The sequence below is a fragment of the Epinephelus fuscoguttatus genome, linkage group LG19, assembly GCF_011397635.1.
Source record: "Epinephelus fuscoguttatus linkage group LG19, E.fuscoguttatus.final_Chr_v1".
NCBI lineage: Eukaryota > Metazoa > Chordata > Actinopteri > Perciformes > Serranidae > Epinephelus > Epinephelus fuscoguttatus.
The window spans coordinates 37,492,268-37,511,083 of NC_064770.1; the positions used below are offsets into that span (position 1 = coordinate 37,492,268).

The 18,816-nt window shown below is 39.3% G+C and overlaps 2 protein-coding genes across 4 annotated transcripts in view; both read right to left on the bottom strand.

Annotated features, from left to right (window-relative positions):
• Positions 1-18,816, bottom strand: part of tlcd4b (TLC domain containing 4b) — a 154,810-nt gene that overhangs the window by 85,804 nt on the left and 50,190 nt on the right. The window lies entirely within an intron of this gene.
• On the bottom strand, positions 171-17,851 carry cnn1b (calponin 1, basic, smooth muscle, b). Of its 2 annotated transcripts, none has more exons than XM_049560783.1 (7): positions 17,572-17,851; positions 8,107-8,228; positions 7,896-7,962; positions 5,498-5,635; positions 5,055-5,171; positions 2,869-2,895; positions 171-2,695 (listed from the first exon to the last, which is right to left on the bottom strand). In XM_049560783.1, the coding sequence occupies exons 1-7, from the start codon at positions 17,629-17,631 to the stop codon at positions 2,453-2,455; spliced, it is 774 nt and encodes a 257-aa protein (XP_049416740.1). In that variant the 5' UTR covers positions 17,632-17,851; the 3' UTR covers positions 171-2,452. The 2 variants fall into 2 exon arrangements, with proteins under 2 accessions (XP_049416740.1, XP_049416739.1); XM_049560782.1 differs by having other exon boundaries at positions 174-2,695; positions 2,869-3,015; positions 17,572-17,848.

Consider the following 18,816-nt stretch of genomic DNA (forward strand, 5'->3'; position numbering starts at 1 on the left):
ACCTTTGTTTTTTTACACCAGTATATATTTGTTCTGTTGTCATGCAGTTTCTATTTCACTACTTCTGTGTACCTCACATCGACTGTGTATTTTTAGGTAATGACAGTAATGAGAAAATAAAATCAGAACCGTATTTTTCAAGTGTTTTTATTGCACAAATGTCATGTTTAGTGAAAGGCATATAGAAAAAAAAAAATCAAGGTTAGCAAAGATGTTTAGTTTGAACAATGTTGAAACAAAGCCAACGCATGAAGGTGAAATGTTATCATACATTTACGCAACATGGGTCTCACAGGGAGCTAAAAACTGCATTCCTACTTTTGATTAAACAAAGGGAATGTTGAGACTATGAAATGGAAATACAGTAAGTGTACATGTGCCGTTTCCCCACTAGATGGCACGCTGCTACATGTCGTACATCATGGCTGTGATGCCTTCTGTTGCTGAGACTGAACAGCTCAGGAGCTCCAATCTGTCGGCCCGTTCAGCACGTGAAGCTTATTTAACAGCTAATTAAAAGCCAATAAATCTGAACAATTCACAAAGAAATGCAGAGGTTTCGATGTGTGCCACTCAACCACAGGTGCCTGAGCCTGCTCTGTAACTTTGGACATAAACATTTCTGTCTTCTAATGTTGAAAGTAATCCCCTCAAACTGTCTGTTAATACATTCAAGATATTCGGTGGATTAACAGTATGACGCAGGAATTTCAAAATAAGAGTCAACATGATTAACTTAGCAATTATCAGCGAGGGGCTACAGGCACTTGGGTCTACTCTGACATCTGCTGACAGTGGTGGATGACGTACTCTGATACTTCTGAGTAAAAGTAGCGATACCACTAAGTAAAAATATTCCTGCATTTGAAGTGTGAATTAAAAAGTACCTAAAGTATAAAAAGTAAAAATACCAAATGCAAGAAAATGGCCCCAGTGAGTGTGATCATATTATTCATCATTTTATAACCTAAATTTAAAATCTAATTTTTTAAATTAACTTTAACTGACAAATAACTACAGTAGTGGAATAACAGGAACAATATAGCTATCGGAAATGCAGTGCTTTATAGACGTATAAAGTGGCATCAAATGGAAATACTCGAGTAAAGTACCTCCAATTTACCTAAGTACAGATTTGTTGTCAACTATCAAATTAATCACCTTATTTTTAAGAAAACAAAAGCTAAAATTCTCTGATTCCAGCTTCTTAAATGTGAATATTTTGCGGTTTCTTTACTTGTCTGTGACAGGAAGCTGAATATCTTCGGGTTGTGGACGAAATAAGACGTTTGAGGACGTCCTCTTGGACTCTGGGAAACACTGATCGACAGTTCTCACCATGTTCTGACATTTTAAAGACCAAACACCTGACTGATTAAGTGACTGTGAAAGTTATCGTTAGTTGCAGCCCTAATTTGAGCAAATGTACTTCTTTAAATCCCACTGCTGCGGACTGCTTACAAGGTGAAGCCGGGTAAAGTGCAAACAGAGCAACAGCACTAAAGCCAAAGGTCACTGAGGCATCAGGCAGGTACAGGACGCTTCCCAAAGCATGGAGGAAACAACGGGACAAAAACTGGTTCCCCCTAACTTCAAACTTCCTATCGCAACACCTACATTTGCTCTTTTACGTTATAAAAACATCTGACAGACCCCTCTACTTTTTCCAAATACTTCCTTATAAAACCAAAGTGTCATGCTGCACACAAAGCCACGGAAATTAGCCCAGTAAAATGGCGTGATGGGTAATTTGGCAGGCTCGTGAACATGACAGCGCACGTGCTCACAAAACAAAGCAATGTCCACACAAAGCTGCGAGTCCTCCTGCGTCGTCGGGCCCCGGTCAGTCTGTGGAGCCGGAGCGCCTTCCCAAGGAGCGGTAATCCTGGAGCCTGCGGGGCCCCAACGTGGACGTGGACTCTGTTCCAACTGGGTCAAAGTTCAATAGCACCAACACGGTCACTTGTTTCCTTTTCGAGTTTCGAGGAACTTTAAATTCTGCTTTGTCAGTGTTCAAACTGGATACAGCGGGGAGGAGGTGGACAGTGAGGCGAGGGGTATGAACAGTTCTCTAACTACAATGCAAGTATAAAAAGCGGTAGCAAAAAAAAAAATCTATAAATAGCAAAGGTCATAAATCTGAGTTGTCTGGGTATTTTTAGCGTTAATAAAATTCATCACAGATACAGAGGTTGGCCACTGCATGAAATCTTTGACGTAAGGTCAGCGTAAACTCTTTCTTTTACTCGTGGAAAGACAAACAATAAATTCTTAAGAGTAAAAGTATGTTTAAAAAAGATGGGGAATGGAGACGACAATGACGTCAATCAGTGTTAAATAACAGTCTGGAAGGTTTGCTCGTCACAGAGACAGCTGTGGTTGGTTGTCTGAAGTTAAGCAAAGAGGAAGGAGGGAGGAGGAGGAAGGGTGGTGAGGCCGTCTGTGGTTTTCTTCAGTCAGAGTACTGGTTGTAGCCGTCAAACACCTCACTCCCGTTGTTATAGTAGGCCTCGGTGGGGTTGGTGCAGTACTTGTTGTCGTAGACCTGGCGCGGCAGGCCGTAGGTGGTCATGCCCTGCTGGGACGCCACTTTGTTGGTGCCCATCTGCAGAGAGATGGTGGTGGTGTCACAGTTCTCCAGCTCCAGCTTCTTGTCGAAGATGTGCCTCCTGGTTCCTGGAGCTGTCATGCCAGCCTGGGGGAAGACGGAGAGGTTTTAAAAGTGCTCGACAGGTAACGTAAATATACGACACAAACATTTATACTTAATTTAAATCAAAGCACGAGACTAGTTATAAAGTATGTTTCTCTTATTGTTGTGTGGTGTTACATAGTTTTGGCCTTAGTTTTGGTTGCGTGTGTTCTCACCTGGCTGGCTCCCTTGTTGGTGCCCATCTGTAGGCTGATGGTAGACTGGTCCACTGGAGCGTCCATGGCCATCTTGGAATCGTACAGGTGGCGTCGCGTGCCATAAGACGTCATGCCCTTTTGGCTGGCCAGCTTGTTGGTGCCCATCTGGAGACACAGCAGAGTGGAGCAAGTTAAATATCTAAAATACGCTGTTAGTCTGAGGACGTAGTCGTCACTTTGGGAAGTTTCTGTACGACTGAAAATAAATCACACATATCCCATTTGTGCCAGCGGCACTGAAAAATAAAAACATCCTGTAAGTCGTTAAGACAGACCCTCTGTGTGAAGAGTTAGTATCTCTAAATAATGACTGAGTTCTCAATATTTTTCAGTCACTATTTAGAGAAAGTTTTCCATTATTTTTAGATCATACGTCATTATTTTGAGAAAGTTTGTCACTATTTTGAGGAAACAACTCATCTTTTTCTGAGTTTCTCATGATGAGACACCAAGTCAAAATATTTGAAGATATGAAGTCATTGGTTTCTCACTACTTGAGAAGGTTTCTCATTATTTTGAGAAACTCAGTCATATCTCACTATATTGAGCATTATTTTCATTATATTTAGCTCTTAAGTCACTAGTTGAGACAGTTTCTGAATATTTTGAGATGAGTTTTTCATAAGTTTGAATTAAAAAATCATTTTCAGAAAGTTTGTCACTATTTTGAGACAGTTTATAATTAATTAAAAGAAAGTTTCTCATTATTTCTGAGACATTAATTATTTTAGAAAAGTTATTTTTATTTCAAGCAAGTTTCTCATTATATTTAGATCATGAGTCATTGACAGTTTTCAATGATTGAGATATTTTTTTATTTTGACAAAGTTTTATTATTTGAGAAGGTTTCTCATTATTTTGAGATACCAATTCGTCTTTTTCTGAGTTTCTCAGTATCATGAGACACTAAGTCATTATTTTGAGAACATTTTTCATTATTTTGAAATATAAAGTCATTATTTTCAGAGAGTTTCTTATTATTTTGAGAGATACTGAGTCATTATAAAATCATTATTTTAAGAGAGTTTGTCACTATTTTAAGATACTAAGCCATTATCTTTGAAACACAAATTCTTTCTTTTTTTTTTTTTTTGGAGAACATTTCCCACTATTTTTAGATCTTAAGTCATTATTTGAGACTGGTTACCATTAATTAAAGGAACGTTTCTCATTATTTCTGAGATACCAATTATTTTAGAAAAAATATTTTTTATTTTGAGCAAGTTTCTCATTATATTTAAATCTTGAGTCATTATTGACAATTTCCCATGATTTTGATTTATTTTTTTATTTGACAAAGTTTCATTATTTGAGAAGGTTTCTCATTATTTTGAAATATAAAGTCATTTTCAGAAAGTTTCTCATTATTGTGAGAGATACTGAGACTTTAAGTTTTTTTTATTTTTAAGAACATTTCTCACTACTTTGAGCATGTTTCTCATTATATTTAGATCTCAAGTCACTATTTGAGACAGTTTCTGAATATTCTGAGATTCAGATTTGAGTTTTTCATTATTTTGAATTATAAAATCATTATTTTAAGAGAGTTTGTCACTATTTTAAGATACTAAGTCATTATCTTTGAAACACAAATCATTTCTTTTTTTTGAGAGCATTTCCCACTATTTTTAGATCCTAAGTCATTATTTGAGACAGTTTACCATTAATTAAAAGAAAGTTTTACTATTGTGATAAAGTTTCTCATTATTTATGAGATACTAATTATTTTAGAAAAGTCTTTATTTTTTATTTTGAGCAAGTTTCTCATTATATTTAGACGTTGAGTCATTAGAGACAGTTTCCCATTATTTTGAGATTTTTTTTATTTTGAGAAAGTTTAATTATTTGAGAAAGTTTCTCATTATTTCGAGATACTAACTCTCTGTTTAGAGAAAGCTACTCATTGTAATGTCTTCCTGGATCTTTTTAAGCTTCAATACTCAGTTTCCATTTACCTGTTCTCATCTGAATCAATAATCCCATCCAATATTTAGAGAAGACTCAATAAAGATTTGTCATTCAGGCTGAGTCCAGCAGAGGGCACAATGATAACCGTCTCTACCAGCAGAACATCTCTGGACACATCCATCTACAATCTCACACACAGCTCAAAGTAATAGAGTACAGGTGTCTGCCGCTCTGACCTGCAGGCCGATGATGTTCCGTCCCTCCCTGAGCTTCTCTGGAGCGAAGCGGCGCTGCTGTTTCTCGGCGTACTTCACTCCTATGTCGTACTTGGAGTGGAAACCTTTGGACTTGGCCTGAGCGGGAGAGGTGGCAGAGACAGAAGGGAAAATGGAGGTAATCGAGTGTGTTTTTCATCCCCATATTGTTTTTATTATGATACTGCTGCTGCCATATTGTAGTGCTGGTCCGTGTAACACGAAGCACTCTCACAGGGAGGCTGATCGCTGCAACACTGTGCACATCATCACTGATACTCGTGGTTTCTGCAGGCTTTTTGTTGACTGCACCTGCTCCTCTCATTCAGAGCCAATCAGCGGCGAGTAAAGCACCAGTATCAGCCTTTCCTACAGCATGTGTCATTGGTGTAACAATGTGTGTGAGTGTGTGCAGCTGCCCTCACCATTCCAGCCAGAGCGATGAGTGTACTCTGGACCTGAGTGTGGTTGACATTCTCAAACAGATCGTTGGCCTCAAAGATGTCATGTGGCCTCAGGCCGTACTCTGTGATTGCACGGACAAAATTCCCTATGTTTTCCAGCTGAGGAAAAAAGGAGACAATGGAACCAGTTGAGTAGAGCATCTATTTGGCATCTTACATACAGACTGAGTAGTTCCCTTGTGTTTCACTCTGAATGCAGCTATTTCCATCTATTAAAGGAAGAGTTTCACATGTGGGGGAAATACGTTTATTCGCTTTGTTGCAGAGAGTTCCATCGATGTGGCGCTCATATCTGTATCATAGATCAGAAGCTATTGATGGAGAGTGTGGAGACAGGGGGAAACAGCTGGCATCGATTTAGGTCCGAGAAGTTAGAATATTTCTCTCTTTGGCCCAGTTTCCACCAAACACTTTCAGTACAGCACCTTTGGAACCAGCAGTAACCCTTCAGACATGGTACCTAGACCCTAGTGTTTCCACCACAGACAGTGCTCTTAAATGTGGGCGGGGTTGTTGTCACTCACTGCTCCGTCCAGCACTCACTGTATTTCCTCCTTTATCAGTCTGCACCTGGTTTATCGTCCACAGAACGAGGCTGCACGCCCACATTTTCACAACAAAACAGAACAGGCTGCAGTGAGAGTCTCTCTCCATGGGATATTTAAAAATAGCAGCTTTGTGCATTTAGTCCTTCTCAGGCAAGCTCAGGGGTTTAGTGTTGCTGGAGCCCACAGGAACGACTGTCTGCGATGCTTTTTTTTCCCTCCTTCAAGTGAGGATTGGGAGGATCATGCATTGAGTAACATCACAAGTTAACGTTCCACCTTAAAAGTTGCCGGCAGTCTGCCCAGTGAATGAAGTTATTTTTTCTCAGACTCCAGCTGCTGTGAGAGGCAGCAAAACATCCTTTCATTTTATAGTTACAGTTTACTAATAAAACTCTCCACAGTATGAACAGTGGTTACATGAGCCTCAAAACCAGACACAACTCAGCCCTGAGCAGAGTGACCGTCCTCTACTGACCAATCAGACTGCAGTGTTCACAGCTCCACCTTTTAGTACCAGATCTGTGTGCTAGGTACCCCAACAGAGGGGGGACCAAACATGGGGACGCTAAGGAACGCTTCTGTTGGTACCATCCACAACTTTTCACAGTGGAAACAGAAAAAACTGAGTTGTCCCGTACTGCTTTGGTGGAAACGGGGCTTTTGTTTGAGAACACTAAAAGTAAAGTTGCTGTTGGCTTCTTGACTCATTTTAAAAACAGAGAGAAAAAGAGACTGCATGAGCGAGCTGACAGAGACAGCGCTGCAGTGCTGTGTCGCAGTGAAATGAGAGAGAAAATGATGAAAATAAATTTTATTTTCTGATTGTTTCGTGGCGGTTCCATTCTGAATCACAAATAAATATCATCAAATACTCAACAGATGATTTACTGCGGAGACAGATGCTCTGAGTTTCATTTCCCTCCTCTGCATTTCACTGACTTCATCCAACTATGCAGCAGTAACCGTTGTTGCAGTGAGACAAAAAGCCTAAGGTTTATTTTCCTCAGTGTGAAATGGGCGGGAACACTGAACAGCAGGCTGCAGAGTGCGTTCACCCCTGCAACCGCCAGCAGCACCCGTCCCATCATGTTGCTTTTTCATACAGCTGACTAATTTGTCTAATCTTCACGGATATTTAGACTCCGGTGGAAGTGCAGATAACAACAGGCTGAGGGAACCTTTTAGTTTCATAAACCTGGGATTTAATGTTCTGGGAACTTTTGGTGGAAACACGGCTTTAGTGAGCTTTAGAGGTGCTGGTAGGCAGATTTTGATTCTTTTGGACAGAGCCTGGCTCACTGTTTCCTCTTGTTTCCAGCCTGTCTGCTAAGCTAAGCTAACCAGCTGCGAAGTTGTGGCCTCATATTTAATGTCCAGACATGAAAATGACGTCAGTCGGTTTATCTAAACACTCTCTGCCAGACAGTTAATAAGCATATTGTTGTGATTACAGTTTGGTGCGAACACTATGAAGAAAATAATGAGATCATTGCCTTTTAATATTTCACTGTGTCATAAAGTCTGACTATACATGCATTCATTTACAAGTGCTAATGTGACAGAGAGCATTTTTGGAAAGAGCTTCAATCAAGTCTCAGGAGCACCGTTTGTTTGTTCAGTCCTAATAAAAGCAACACTGACATTTGTTTCGTTTGGTATGGCAGCTACTTTATGGAATGTAAATAAACTCTGCGTTTTCGATGCCAGTACGGTAGACTAACCAAGTTCCACATGCTCTGGAAAGCAACCCTGACTCTGAGACTAGCAGGACAAATAAGGCTTATATTCTTTCCACAGAGCTGGTGCATTACCTGGTGCCAGTTTTGACTGGAGTTGTTGATCTTTCTCACAGAACCTGGCTGGAGCACATTAATGAGTCTGCAAAAAGAGAGAGACACAATTCAAGCAGCTGTTCAGGGGGACTTCGAAACAATGACTAATGATATTAAAGAAATGAATTTGATTAAAAAGGTCTGATGCTTCTGTGCTTTCTTTCCGTCCTATCAGTGTCTACACACTCACTCGCACAACAGGACGCCGTCCTTCAGACTCTCCATGAAGTTGTCCCCGATCCTTTTGCCCGTCACATCCTGAATCCACATTCTCAGCTCCTCTTCCTTCTGGGGGTCGTACTTCCCTGCGAGCTGAGGGGACAGGGAACGACATCAGAGATAGTGTTGTCACAATACACAACAAGGCTACAACATGACAATGATGGCTTTACTTTTCTTGGTTAGTCGCAGAGAATATTAAAAATAGGCACAGCTGGTATTGGCGTATCAATTCTGCAGAAAAGGAGGCCTGAATTCCAAAAATTCAGAGTTGATACGCATCGATATTTTTAACAACACAACTGAGAGATCAAACATGAGACTACGCTTTTGTTTTATATTTGGATTTGTTACAGAACAACAGCTGACTTCAGCCCATCGTACTCTCCATGACCAAGCCTACTCTCTGGTGGCAAGCGTTTAGTCCTTCCAATGAATTTCATGAGAGACAGGAAACAGAAAACAGATGACTAAAGAAACAGTTTGCCTTTTTTAACTCTTGTGGAGTTTGTGCATCAGATCATGTCAAATATTGCCCGGTCGAATACAAATTCCACTCCATATTGTTCAAATGTAGTGTTTTCAATCATAGGGAAACGCTTTGTTTTACTGTTTTGTAGTTTTCGTTCAATCCCCAGAAAGTTTCCTGGAAAAATTTGTGTCATTAATCAAGAGATAAGATAAGATAACTTTTTTTTGCCATTTGTACACCTGTACGCAGTCTGGGTGTATAAAAATTCTTCTGTGACTGTAACTGAAATGTTTGAGTTCCAGGAAATGGTCGTGTCAGAAACAGACGGATAATAAATCGTAAAAGATAAAGTGCACAAAACAAGGTATTAAAAAGTATAAAAAAATATAAGCTCCACCTGCAGGGCATTCAGATGGTTTTTCACATTATGGGTACTGCACATTTCCAGTTTCTGTTGCATGTGATAGAGGGAATCACAGGGAAACATAAAAACCTCCTTGAACAAATTTTATGTGTCAGGCGCTGTTCTATACCCAAAGCACCAGATTAAGTTAAAGTCGCAGTTAACTGGGATTAAATAATTGGAAGAATACCGATTACTAAATACCAAAATTGTTAATCAGCCCTGTAATTATACCATCCATAGGTTACAGCGTTACCATTTCCATCATGACAGAAAATAAAGGAAGGGAAAAATAAGGTGAAACTGTATGAGGGATGGTTTAGTAGCAGTGAACATTGTGAATATGGCATGGTCTCAAATCTTCATGCACACACTCTGTTTCAATTAAGGTAAGATGAGATAAGCTTGGTCTTCAGCATTCAAGAGAAACAGGTGACGTAACAGCACAAAACCCCTCGATATACACACACAATATTTGCGTATACATAAATAAATTTTAATACAATGTCTCTTTCATGCTCAGCATCAGGTTTTCAAACTAACCCTGGTTCCAGGCATTATTTTCTCATAAGGGACGGTACGCCGTAACTGTACGGTCTTTAAAGGTCTTACTGTATAATAAAAAAATACTTTATGATGGGGCGTATAAAAAGAACAGGACGAAAAATGAAAATGAAAAAGGCCTGTGGACATTCCTGCATGGAGAAACACACACGGGCCTCTCTCTCGCTTCTCTCCATGTATTTCCTTATTGGCAAAAACACTTTGCCCCTAATACTTTGAATTCTGGCATGAGGTTTAAGGCTGCCCCCCCCACATCCCCACCTCCTCGCGCACACACACACACACACACACACACACACACACCCCCCCACACACCCCCACACACACCCTTGTCCCCCTTTCCTGAATGTTCTGCAGATAAGTCTTCACAGTCTGGGATCAGCAGCCAACACAAACAAGTATTTCAAAGCTGCAGGGATAGCGTAGCTTCCAGGCCATCACACCAAACTTGGGAGAAACAGCTTTCCCAAACTCTCCTCCCTCTGCCTCCGACCGTCTGCTCCGATTGGCCCGGCTCATATTACCTCTCTTTCCCTCTCTCCCTCTGGGTTTTCCAGAATCTGCCCTTTTACAGCGAGGCGAGTTGTACTCAGGCAAACCACGTCTGATAAAGACAGGCCGGCATCGACAGGTTCCAGTCGGCGTGGCTGAGCTCGGAGTTTGATTTAGTTGCGTTGTTCCTCTCTGGGAGTCAGAACTGCTTATTTTCTGAGATTTAGAAACCATTTTTGACTCATAAACATGAATCAAACCTGATGAATCTTCAATTACCAGCCTGCTTTTGTTAAAAGGGGTCACAAGGAAAAATAGGTTGGAAACTATTGGTTCAATCTGTTTTTATGCATCGGGTTCTCTTTTGTTTTTAAGTGCATCATGTTTTTTATAAAGTAAAAAGTACAATAAAACTGAAATGTAGTGTGTAAGTATAAATAAGCATCAAATGGAAACACTCACGTTCAGTATAAGTACCTTAAAATAAGCACAATACTTCCGTAGTTGGACGAGTAGCCTACTGTAAACTGGCACTGAGCTGATGTACTTAATCCTGTTTACTCCTCCTTTAAATCTAGTTCCTTATTACAATAAAAAATGTTGTCAATTTCCGACTGTATTTACAGCTGACACTTTTTATCCAGAGCAACTTACAACGAGAGCATTTAACCCCAAAAAGTTCAGGAATCATGCAAGTACATCAGCTCAAGTACGGTATGCCTGTGTGTGTGTTTCTCCATGCAGGAATGTCTGCAGGCCTTTTTCATTTTCATTCCTCTTCTTTTCATACGCCTCATTATAAAGTATTTTTATTATACAGTAAGACTCTCAGTGCTCCTTTTAGAGACAACGGGAAATAAAAAGCATTTTATTTATTTAGGTTATGGGTCAAGGTGCAGTCTGAACAAATGTATGAACGGAGAACCATCCTTAGTGGTGACCTGTTTTTGTCGTTATATATGTTGGATATATTGGATTGCACCATACTGTTAACAAGGTTTTTGATTTGCTATAAAAAGAATTCTATAATTTTTACAACTTCTTGTGTTTCAAATACATGAGCCAGACGAGGTCGGTGAGGAAGCCGGGGAAGTCTGGCGCCATGTAGTTCCTAGCACCTCTTCTTTTTGCATTCTTGATATGGACTGAAAATAAAGTAACGTTGGCTGAGTGCATCGATCAAAGGTCCGTAGGTGTGCACCCTCCTGCTTATGGTCAGACTCTAGGACGATACGAGTATCCAATGTGTTACTGACGCCTTGAGACTTCTCAAACTTCACCGCGGTTGGTTGTCCAACCATGCAGAGATTGTACTCATCATGGCGTCCAAGTCCAGAGCAGAGACGACATCGTACTGCTTAAAGCCACCTTCACCAACTTCAATGTGATCTTGGTGCTTGAAGAAGTCATCCTGACGTACCGCACAACAGCTGAGCATCTCTATAAATCCGCTATATTATTCTAGGCTTTGTATATTGCACTCCTCCAACTTTGCCTCAAGATAAATAAAGTTGTATCTTATCAATTTTCAGTCTGTGACAAAACACTGTAGGTTTATTCAGTCTGTATTCTGGCTTCTTTACTGTATTAAAACAACATATCTAGCTTAAAGTGAGGATTTGAAAAAGGTGTATCGTTTTTGTCAGCAAAAGACAACATTTACTGAAACATAACCGGTGAAATGTGGGCAGTTACAGGATCATGATAAACGCTGTAAAGTAAAACAAAGTGTAACAGCAGCATAAGTAGGGAAAAGTCAGTGAACTGTGATGTCATGTGATGTCATGTGATGTCCGTTGCACGGCACTACCTACTGAAAGGTAGCCAAGATTTGCTAACATTAGCCACCACGAGCTACCGGTCATACCAGACCAAGTAAGGCTGAACAGTAGCAGCAGAGCACCCGAGTGCACTGAGCTGATGAATCCAGCTTTTAAATTCTTAGATAAAGTTTAATCGCCTCACTCTAAGTGTTGGTCCACATGCTGTTTGAATTATTGCACATTTCCAACAGCAGAGAACAGAGCATGAGTGTAAACACATCTACCCGTTTAGCTGTATGTAACTGATCAGTGCAAATCCCTCCACACACAAACAAAGAAATAGTTCCACTGACATCATATCATGTCATATGGATCCACTGTGTGAGCCGCTGCTGGCACGGCTTTGTTTGCACCGTCCGTCTCCTGCACCTGCACCTGTGTTCTGTCAGAGCAGTGTTTTGTCATTCTTGACTCGGATGTAAACTGTTTAGAGTAAGGACACTTTCTCAAGTTCCAAGTCAGAGCCCGGTCACTCCTTAAAAGGCCATTAGATTATGCTGATGTACCTGTCAGTCTTTCTGCTGCATCTCTGTTGTTCTCTGATGTCACGCCGCTGGAACTCAACCATCCCTGCGTGACCCATGAAGCCCTAATAGGACCCATATAAAAATTTTATTTACCCGCCTGACACTGTCTCCACTCGGCAGAAAATACTTTTCTCCTCGCCCTTGTGTTCATAATCGACAAAACAGCCGGACCAGCTCTGAACACTCAAACCTCCATTTGTGCCTGCGGAGTGCTGAAGAGCAGTAATGAAAGGAATGTGGGCTTCGTGGAGTGCAGTGCACCTCTGTGTGAGATTAAAGCTCTGATGAGAGATGGCACTATTCAGGGAAGAGGCGACATCCCTCCAGGACAATAATCATGATGATGATCGGGGAGTTGGAACACTCACACGCTGACCTTTCCCATCCTGAGCAGACTGTCAGCAGCTCTGACTCATCCCACTGTACAGAGTCACTACTGTCATGATACAGGCAGCAGAGAGAAAAACACTAAACTCTACTGACAATCGCTGTATCAACACTTCCTGTCAGCGTGGTGATGGATTAAACGCTCAGAAATGTGGCTGTGTTTTTTCACACGTTGCTGAGTACAACACCATGCTGTTATGGAATGCAGCCAAGTATATTTACTCGATTACACAAGCTTAAATTTGAGGTAGTTCTACTTTTAGTGACTATACGTGCTACTTTATATTTATATTTACAGTCTAATATTTTACAGTTTAGGGCTGGGTGATATGGAGAAAACCAAATATCATGATATTTTTGACCAAACACCTCAGTACCTATACCCTAATGATATTGTAGGGTTGACTTTGGGTGCTTTCACAATATTTGTCAGTGATATTTTTGATTAATTATCATCAGTAATGTGGATAATATAACGACAAAGTGGGTAAAGAACCGCTGGAATAAAATTGATTTTGTTTTATGTTCATATTTTAATTATTATTATCTTAAGTACTAGTGTTTAACACGGTAGCATAAAGCACGTTTTATTTTTATTTTTATTTTAATGCACATTTCAGGTCCAATTTATTTTATTTATTGCTCTGTATTTACACACTTTTCTCCCTCTCATATTCTTATCTCGTATAATTCTCTATTCTTTACACCGGAGCAACTGTAACGAATCAGAATTTCTCCTCAGGGATCAATAAAGTAAATCTGATTTCTTGTTTATTATCTTGATTGTAGTTTTGTCCTTCTCCTATTTTGGTGACATTTTAGTTTGTTTATCCTTCTTGGGTTGTAAAATGTTTAGTTTTACTGTAACTGTGTTTCAAAAACTGCTATTTACATAAAATTTAAGTTCATAAGATGACATCACTCTACTGTAATGTGGCCTTGAAAACTGGAAAAGACAACACTTACGACAGTACAACATCCAAAATCTAAGACAACATCTATTCTCCAGCCATATTCCATATACGTATGGACCTATCATCATCAGAGAAGTGGTTAAAAGCAGCTTCAACTCAACTCCTGGCATCATCAACGTGCATAAAAATATTAACAGTAGTCTAATATTTTAACATAACACTGACATGTACACCCCGCTACTAATACTTTACTTAAGTAACATTTTTATTGGAGTATTTTTACTTTGTGGTACAACTACTGTGGTTTAAGCAAAGGAATATCCAAGTGCTTCTGTCTCTACTGACCCCATGTCACTCACTCACACAATAACATTCATAACAGTCTATGTTATGTTCCTTTAATTTTGCAAATCAGCCTTTAAAGCATTGCTTTATATTAGAGATATTACAAATACCAACAAGCTTGTATTTAAAGATTTAAAAAACTGTCACATTTCCTCGTGTTTCAACCCGTTTGATTTTTTACCGCCAAGAAGAATAACATAACATATAAATATAATATATGTGGTGTAAGTTTCACTGTAGACTTTTCAAAATCCTGTATGTATCACCGCCACTTATTTAAGATTTTATTAACCCCAATCATGCTCAAAATGCTTCTGTTTGGCCAGCTGTCAGATCCTGGCTGAGACGTGAATTCAGCAGCTGATTTTGCTCGTATATACACTCCGAAAAATGTCACAGATGAGCAGAATATTTAGCACTACATTGGCAGAATGTAGCATGATGACCAACTAAATGTTTCCCCGGGGGGTCGTCCCCAGACCCCCTGTCTTACTGTGTCCCTCCACTTCTCAAACCAAAGCTACGCCTTTGTATACAATACAAGTCCAGCTTCACCCCCCTTTGTGCTTCTCTCTCCCAGGCTAAGTGCCCTGCCCCGTCATAATCACACCAATTATTTGGCCACTAAGACCCGCTTTCACCTCCAAAACAATCACTTCCCTCACTATTATCAAAGTGTGTACCCAGAGCCGTTTCCTAAACAACCTGGAATCACACAGGAATGAGTTGCCTCATCACATCACAGCCGCTTTTTAATAACTTTAACAGGCAAATGAAAAAATAAATCTAATTTAAGGTGAGAGTTAATCCACATGGCACATTTTTGTGTCAGTGTTTGTGCCCCATCTGCCCTGTTTGATCAGGGGTGGAGTGTAAGTACGCACATTTACAAAAGCACTGTGCTTCAGTACAGTTTTGACATGTACTTGAGCATTTTCAGTTTATGCTACTTAATGTGACTCCAGTACATTTCAGAGGCAAATATTGTACTTTTAACTCATCTACATATTAGACAGAGTATTAAACTTCTAATCTAACCTGTAGTATAAAAAAACATGTAGAAGTGGCTTCATATTAATGAACTATGATAGTGAAAAACCATTAGGGACTGTCCTCTACTTATGAGGGGAGAGGGTGGTGCAAAAAAGGGGAGGCGTGTCAAATAATTTCTTAGCACTAGGGAGGGACTTACGTTTTTAATTTTGGCTTAGGGGAGTGGCATACAATTCTAAATGGCTGTACTTAGAATTTAAACCCCTATTTTTATAGAAAATATAAAAGTTCTCTTTAAAAATCGGCAAAATGACATCATTTATCACAACCACAAACTGTAAAAACTGAACTATTGTTGGATTTTCAAATTTCCTAACAGTCCTCAAACGCATTATGTGGGACAGATGCTTCAATCAGGGAAAACTGTGACCAAATTTTAGCTTAAAATAGTGATATTTAATCAAATCACTCTATTCTACACGGTTTGCACTGACTAACCAGCACGCACAGCAAGAGTGAAAGACAGAGGCTTTCTTCTTTATTCATTTTACTGCCAATTTAGAAGACATGTTTTCTTCAAAAAACAAGCAAAACAACAACAAAATGTCACCATTTATCACAGCCAGAAACTGTAAAAACAGAAATTATCATGGATTTCCATATTTCTGACAGACCTTAAACACATCACGTGGGACGGAAGCTTTTGTGAGGAAAAAAAAAAAATCTGAGCTTTAAATAGTGACATTTTATCAAAATTACTTTATTCTACATTTAAAATTTGGCCAAAATTAAACTGTTTGCACTGACTAACCAGCAACCATGACAAGAGCGAAAAACAGACGATTTCTTCAACTCCAGGATTTCATCTTTAACTTTTAACTTTCAAACATCAAAGGGTAAGTTTTAAAAATCTAAAAACAAGCTTTTGGTAGAAGGAGAGTTGTGCATTTGTACACAAAAAAACAAAAAACAAATTCACACCCCAGCAACCCCCCTTATCTAGTAAGTAAAGAACAGTCCCTTACATGTATTTGTTAGTGATTAAAACTGACTAATATAATTCTCTGTCATAAGGGACTGATCTTTATTTATTAGAGGAGGGGCTGGACCTGGGTGTGACTATATTGACCCTCCTCGATGCTACAAATATTTTCCCTTGAGCTTCCCTGAGTGACTGCATGCACAATCCTCCCGTCACCATACATTAGTCACTGAATTTTAAGATTTACTCTTTTTACTCGTGTTGTGCCTTCACGTTAGTTTGTGCAAACGGTCCATTTTGTGCAAAATTTCAAGCATTTCAACATAGAATGAAGGGATTTTCATAAAGTATCAGTATTTTAATCTTAAAGTTGTTGTTTTTTTTCCTGACAGAAGCTTTTATCACACATGATGAGCCCAAGGACCATCAGAAATGTGAAAATCTAATGATAATTTCTGTTTTTACAGCATCTGGCTATGATAAATAGTGCAATTTGGGCAATTTTTAAAGAAAACATTCCTGCATTTTTTCTTTAAAAATCTGCCGTAAAATAAATAACAACCCTTTAAAGCGGTATGTCCCTCCCCTAGGCCAAAATAAAAAATGCAAGTCCCTTCCCAGTGTTTTTGTTTTGTTTTTTGACTTTGTTAGAGAAGGCAGTCGGGGGTCGAGCCCGTGGCAACTTCATCAAGGACATTGCCTTCGTTTATGAGACGTCTGCTCTACCCACCAAGCCACCCGTTGCCTCCCCCTTCCCAGTGTTTAAAAAATTATTAGGTGTTCAAGGACTGTTGGAAATGTGAAAATCCAACAATAATTTCAGTTTGTACAGTTTCTAACTGTGATAAATATATTTGCGATTTTAAAGAAAACATGTATGTATTCTTTAAAGGTGGGCATTTAAATACAAAATACAGCCATTTAAAGTTGTATGCCCCTCCCCTACACCAAATAAAAAACATAAGTCCGTCCCCAGTGCTTCAAAAATTACTTGACATGCCTCCCCCTTTTTTGCACCACCGCCTCCCCTCATAAGTAACGAACAGTCCCTAAAACAACACTGACAGGAGCCTGCATCATGAGAACAGTACCTTTTGTTGATAGTACTTCTATACTTTTATTTGAGTAACATTTTGAATGGACTTTCACTTGTAACTGAGTGTTTTCAGACTGTGGGTTTTCTACTTTTACTTGAGTATCCGAGTACTTCTACCACCCCTGTGTTTAATGAAGAAGGTTTTATCTCAAACTTTCTCCATATAAGGACCTCAGAATATCACAGCAACCACCGCTTGACCACAAACCCCTCTGTGATGTCTCCTGTTATAAAGGACGCCATCTTTATTTAAAACACATTCAAACGGTGCTGGAGTGGTGTTTACAGTGTACGTCATCATGCTAGCTAACGTTAGCCTTCTTTGACCCTTGACCCCTCCAGAAGAATCGATGCTCCTGCTGCTACTACGTGTCTGAATTAAGCACCTTCATATTGATACAGTTTTTAATAGTGTAAAACAATAAGTTTTAAACGTACCTTGCTCTTGACCTCGGCAGAAAGACCGAAGGCTGGTCCGCTCCTGAAATGTGTTGTCATCTCTGTAGTTCTGTCTATTTACAGTGGAGCTGAGCAGGGCTTTAAAAATGGAGAAGCAGGTTACAGCTCTGAGTCCGAGGCGGGAGGAGACACACGGAACAGTCGAGAACAAATCCCTGGGTATCTTGTGTGTGTCGGTGTGGTGGCGGCGGTGCTGCTCGGACCTGCTGGCGAAGCTTTCAGACAACTTTCCGACACTTTTCTGAATCTTTTTTAAACTCTTCCCATGTGTGTGCTCCCTGATTGGCTGCGGCCGCCGTCCAATCCGGACGCAGCCTCCTCATCTGGGGGAGTGATGTCACCGCTCGGGTATTAGATTTAATCAGTGTCACTTTTTCCACCTTGGGCCCGTCAGGATGCTTTTCACTGCTGTTCGCATGCACTCTGCACAGGTTATGTCACTGTCATGTTCAGTCAGCTGGTTTCAGACATCAGTCACGGCCTCAAAATGGTTTCATGATCAATAACAAACATTTGTTCTCACTACACATTGTAGTCTGTGATGAATCATTCAATATTACAATAAACCTAAAGGCAGAAACATTACAATGACACGGAAAATGAAGAATAAACGTCTTTATTGTCATTGTACAAGAATATATAACAAGATCAGGAGTGTTACATCTGATCAGGTGCTAACGAGTCAATGACACAAACAAGTAAAAAAATAAATAAAAAAAATACAGACAACAAAATAATTCATAAAATCAGTAATCATTAGATACTACGGTAAACTTAAAAGTAAAAAATATTACAGTGGTACTGGATTTGTAAACATAAATAAATAAACAGATAAATAAAAATCTGAAAAAAATACAAGGTTATAAAAATACTATTGTGCTAAATAATAATAACTTTATTTATATAGCACCTTTAAAAACAGAGTTTACAAAGTGCTTTGGCAAACAAAGCAAAAAGCGGAATACTCAGGGGCAGAAAACGAGTAAAACAAAGGTCAAAGCCATGAATTACACACACAAATGTCATGGTAAAGGCAAATGAGATTAAGACCAAAAGGATAAAAAAAATTTAAAAAAAAGAATAAATACAAATAAAATAATAAAAGATAGACTGATTAAGATAAATAAATTAACAGATAAAAAATAAGGTTTAAAATCCTAAATCTAAAATAGGCAACATCACATAAAGGCAAGTCTATAAAAGTGGGTTTTAATAAGTGATTTA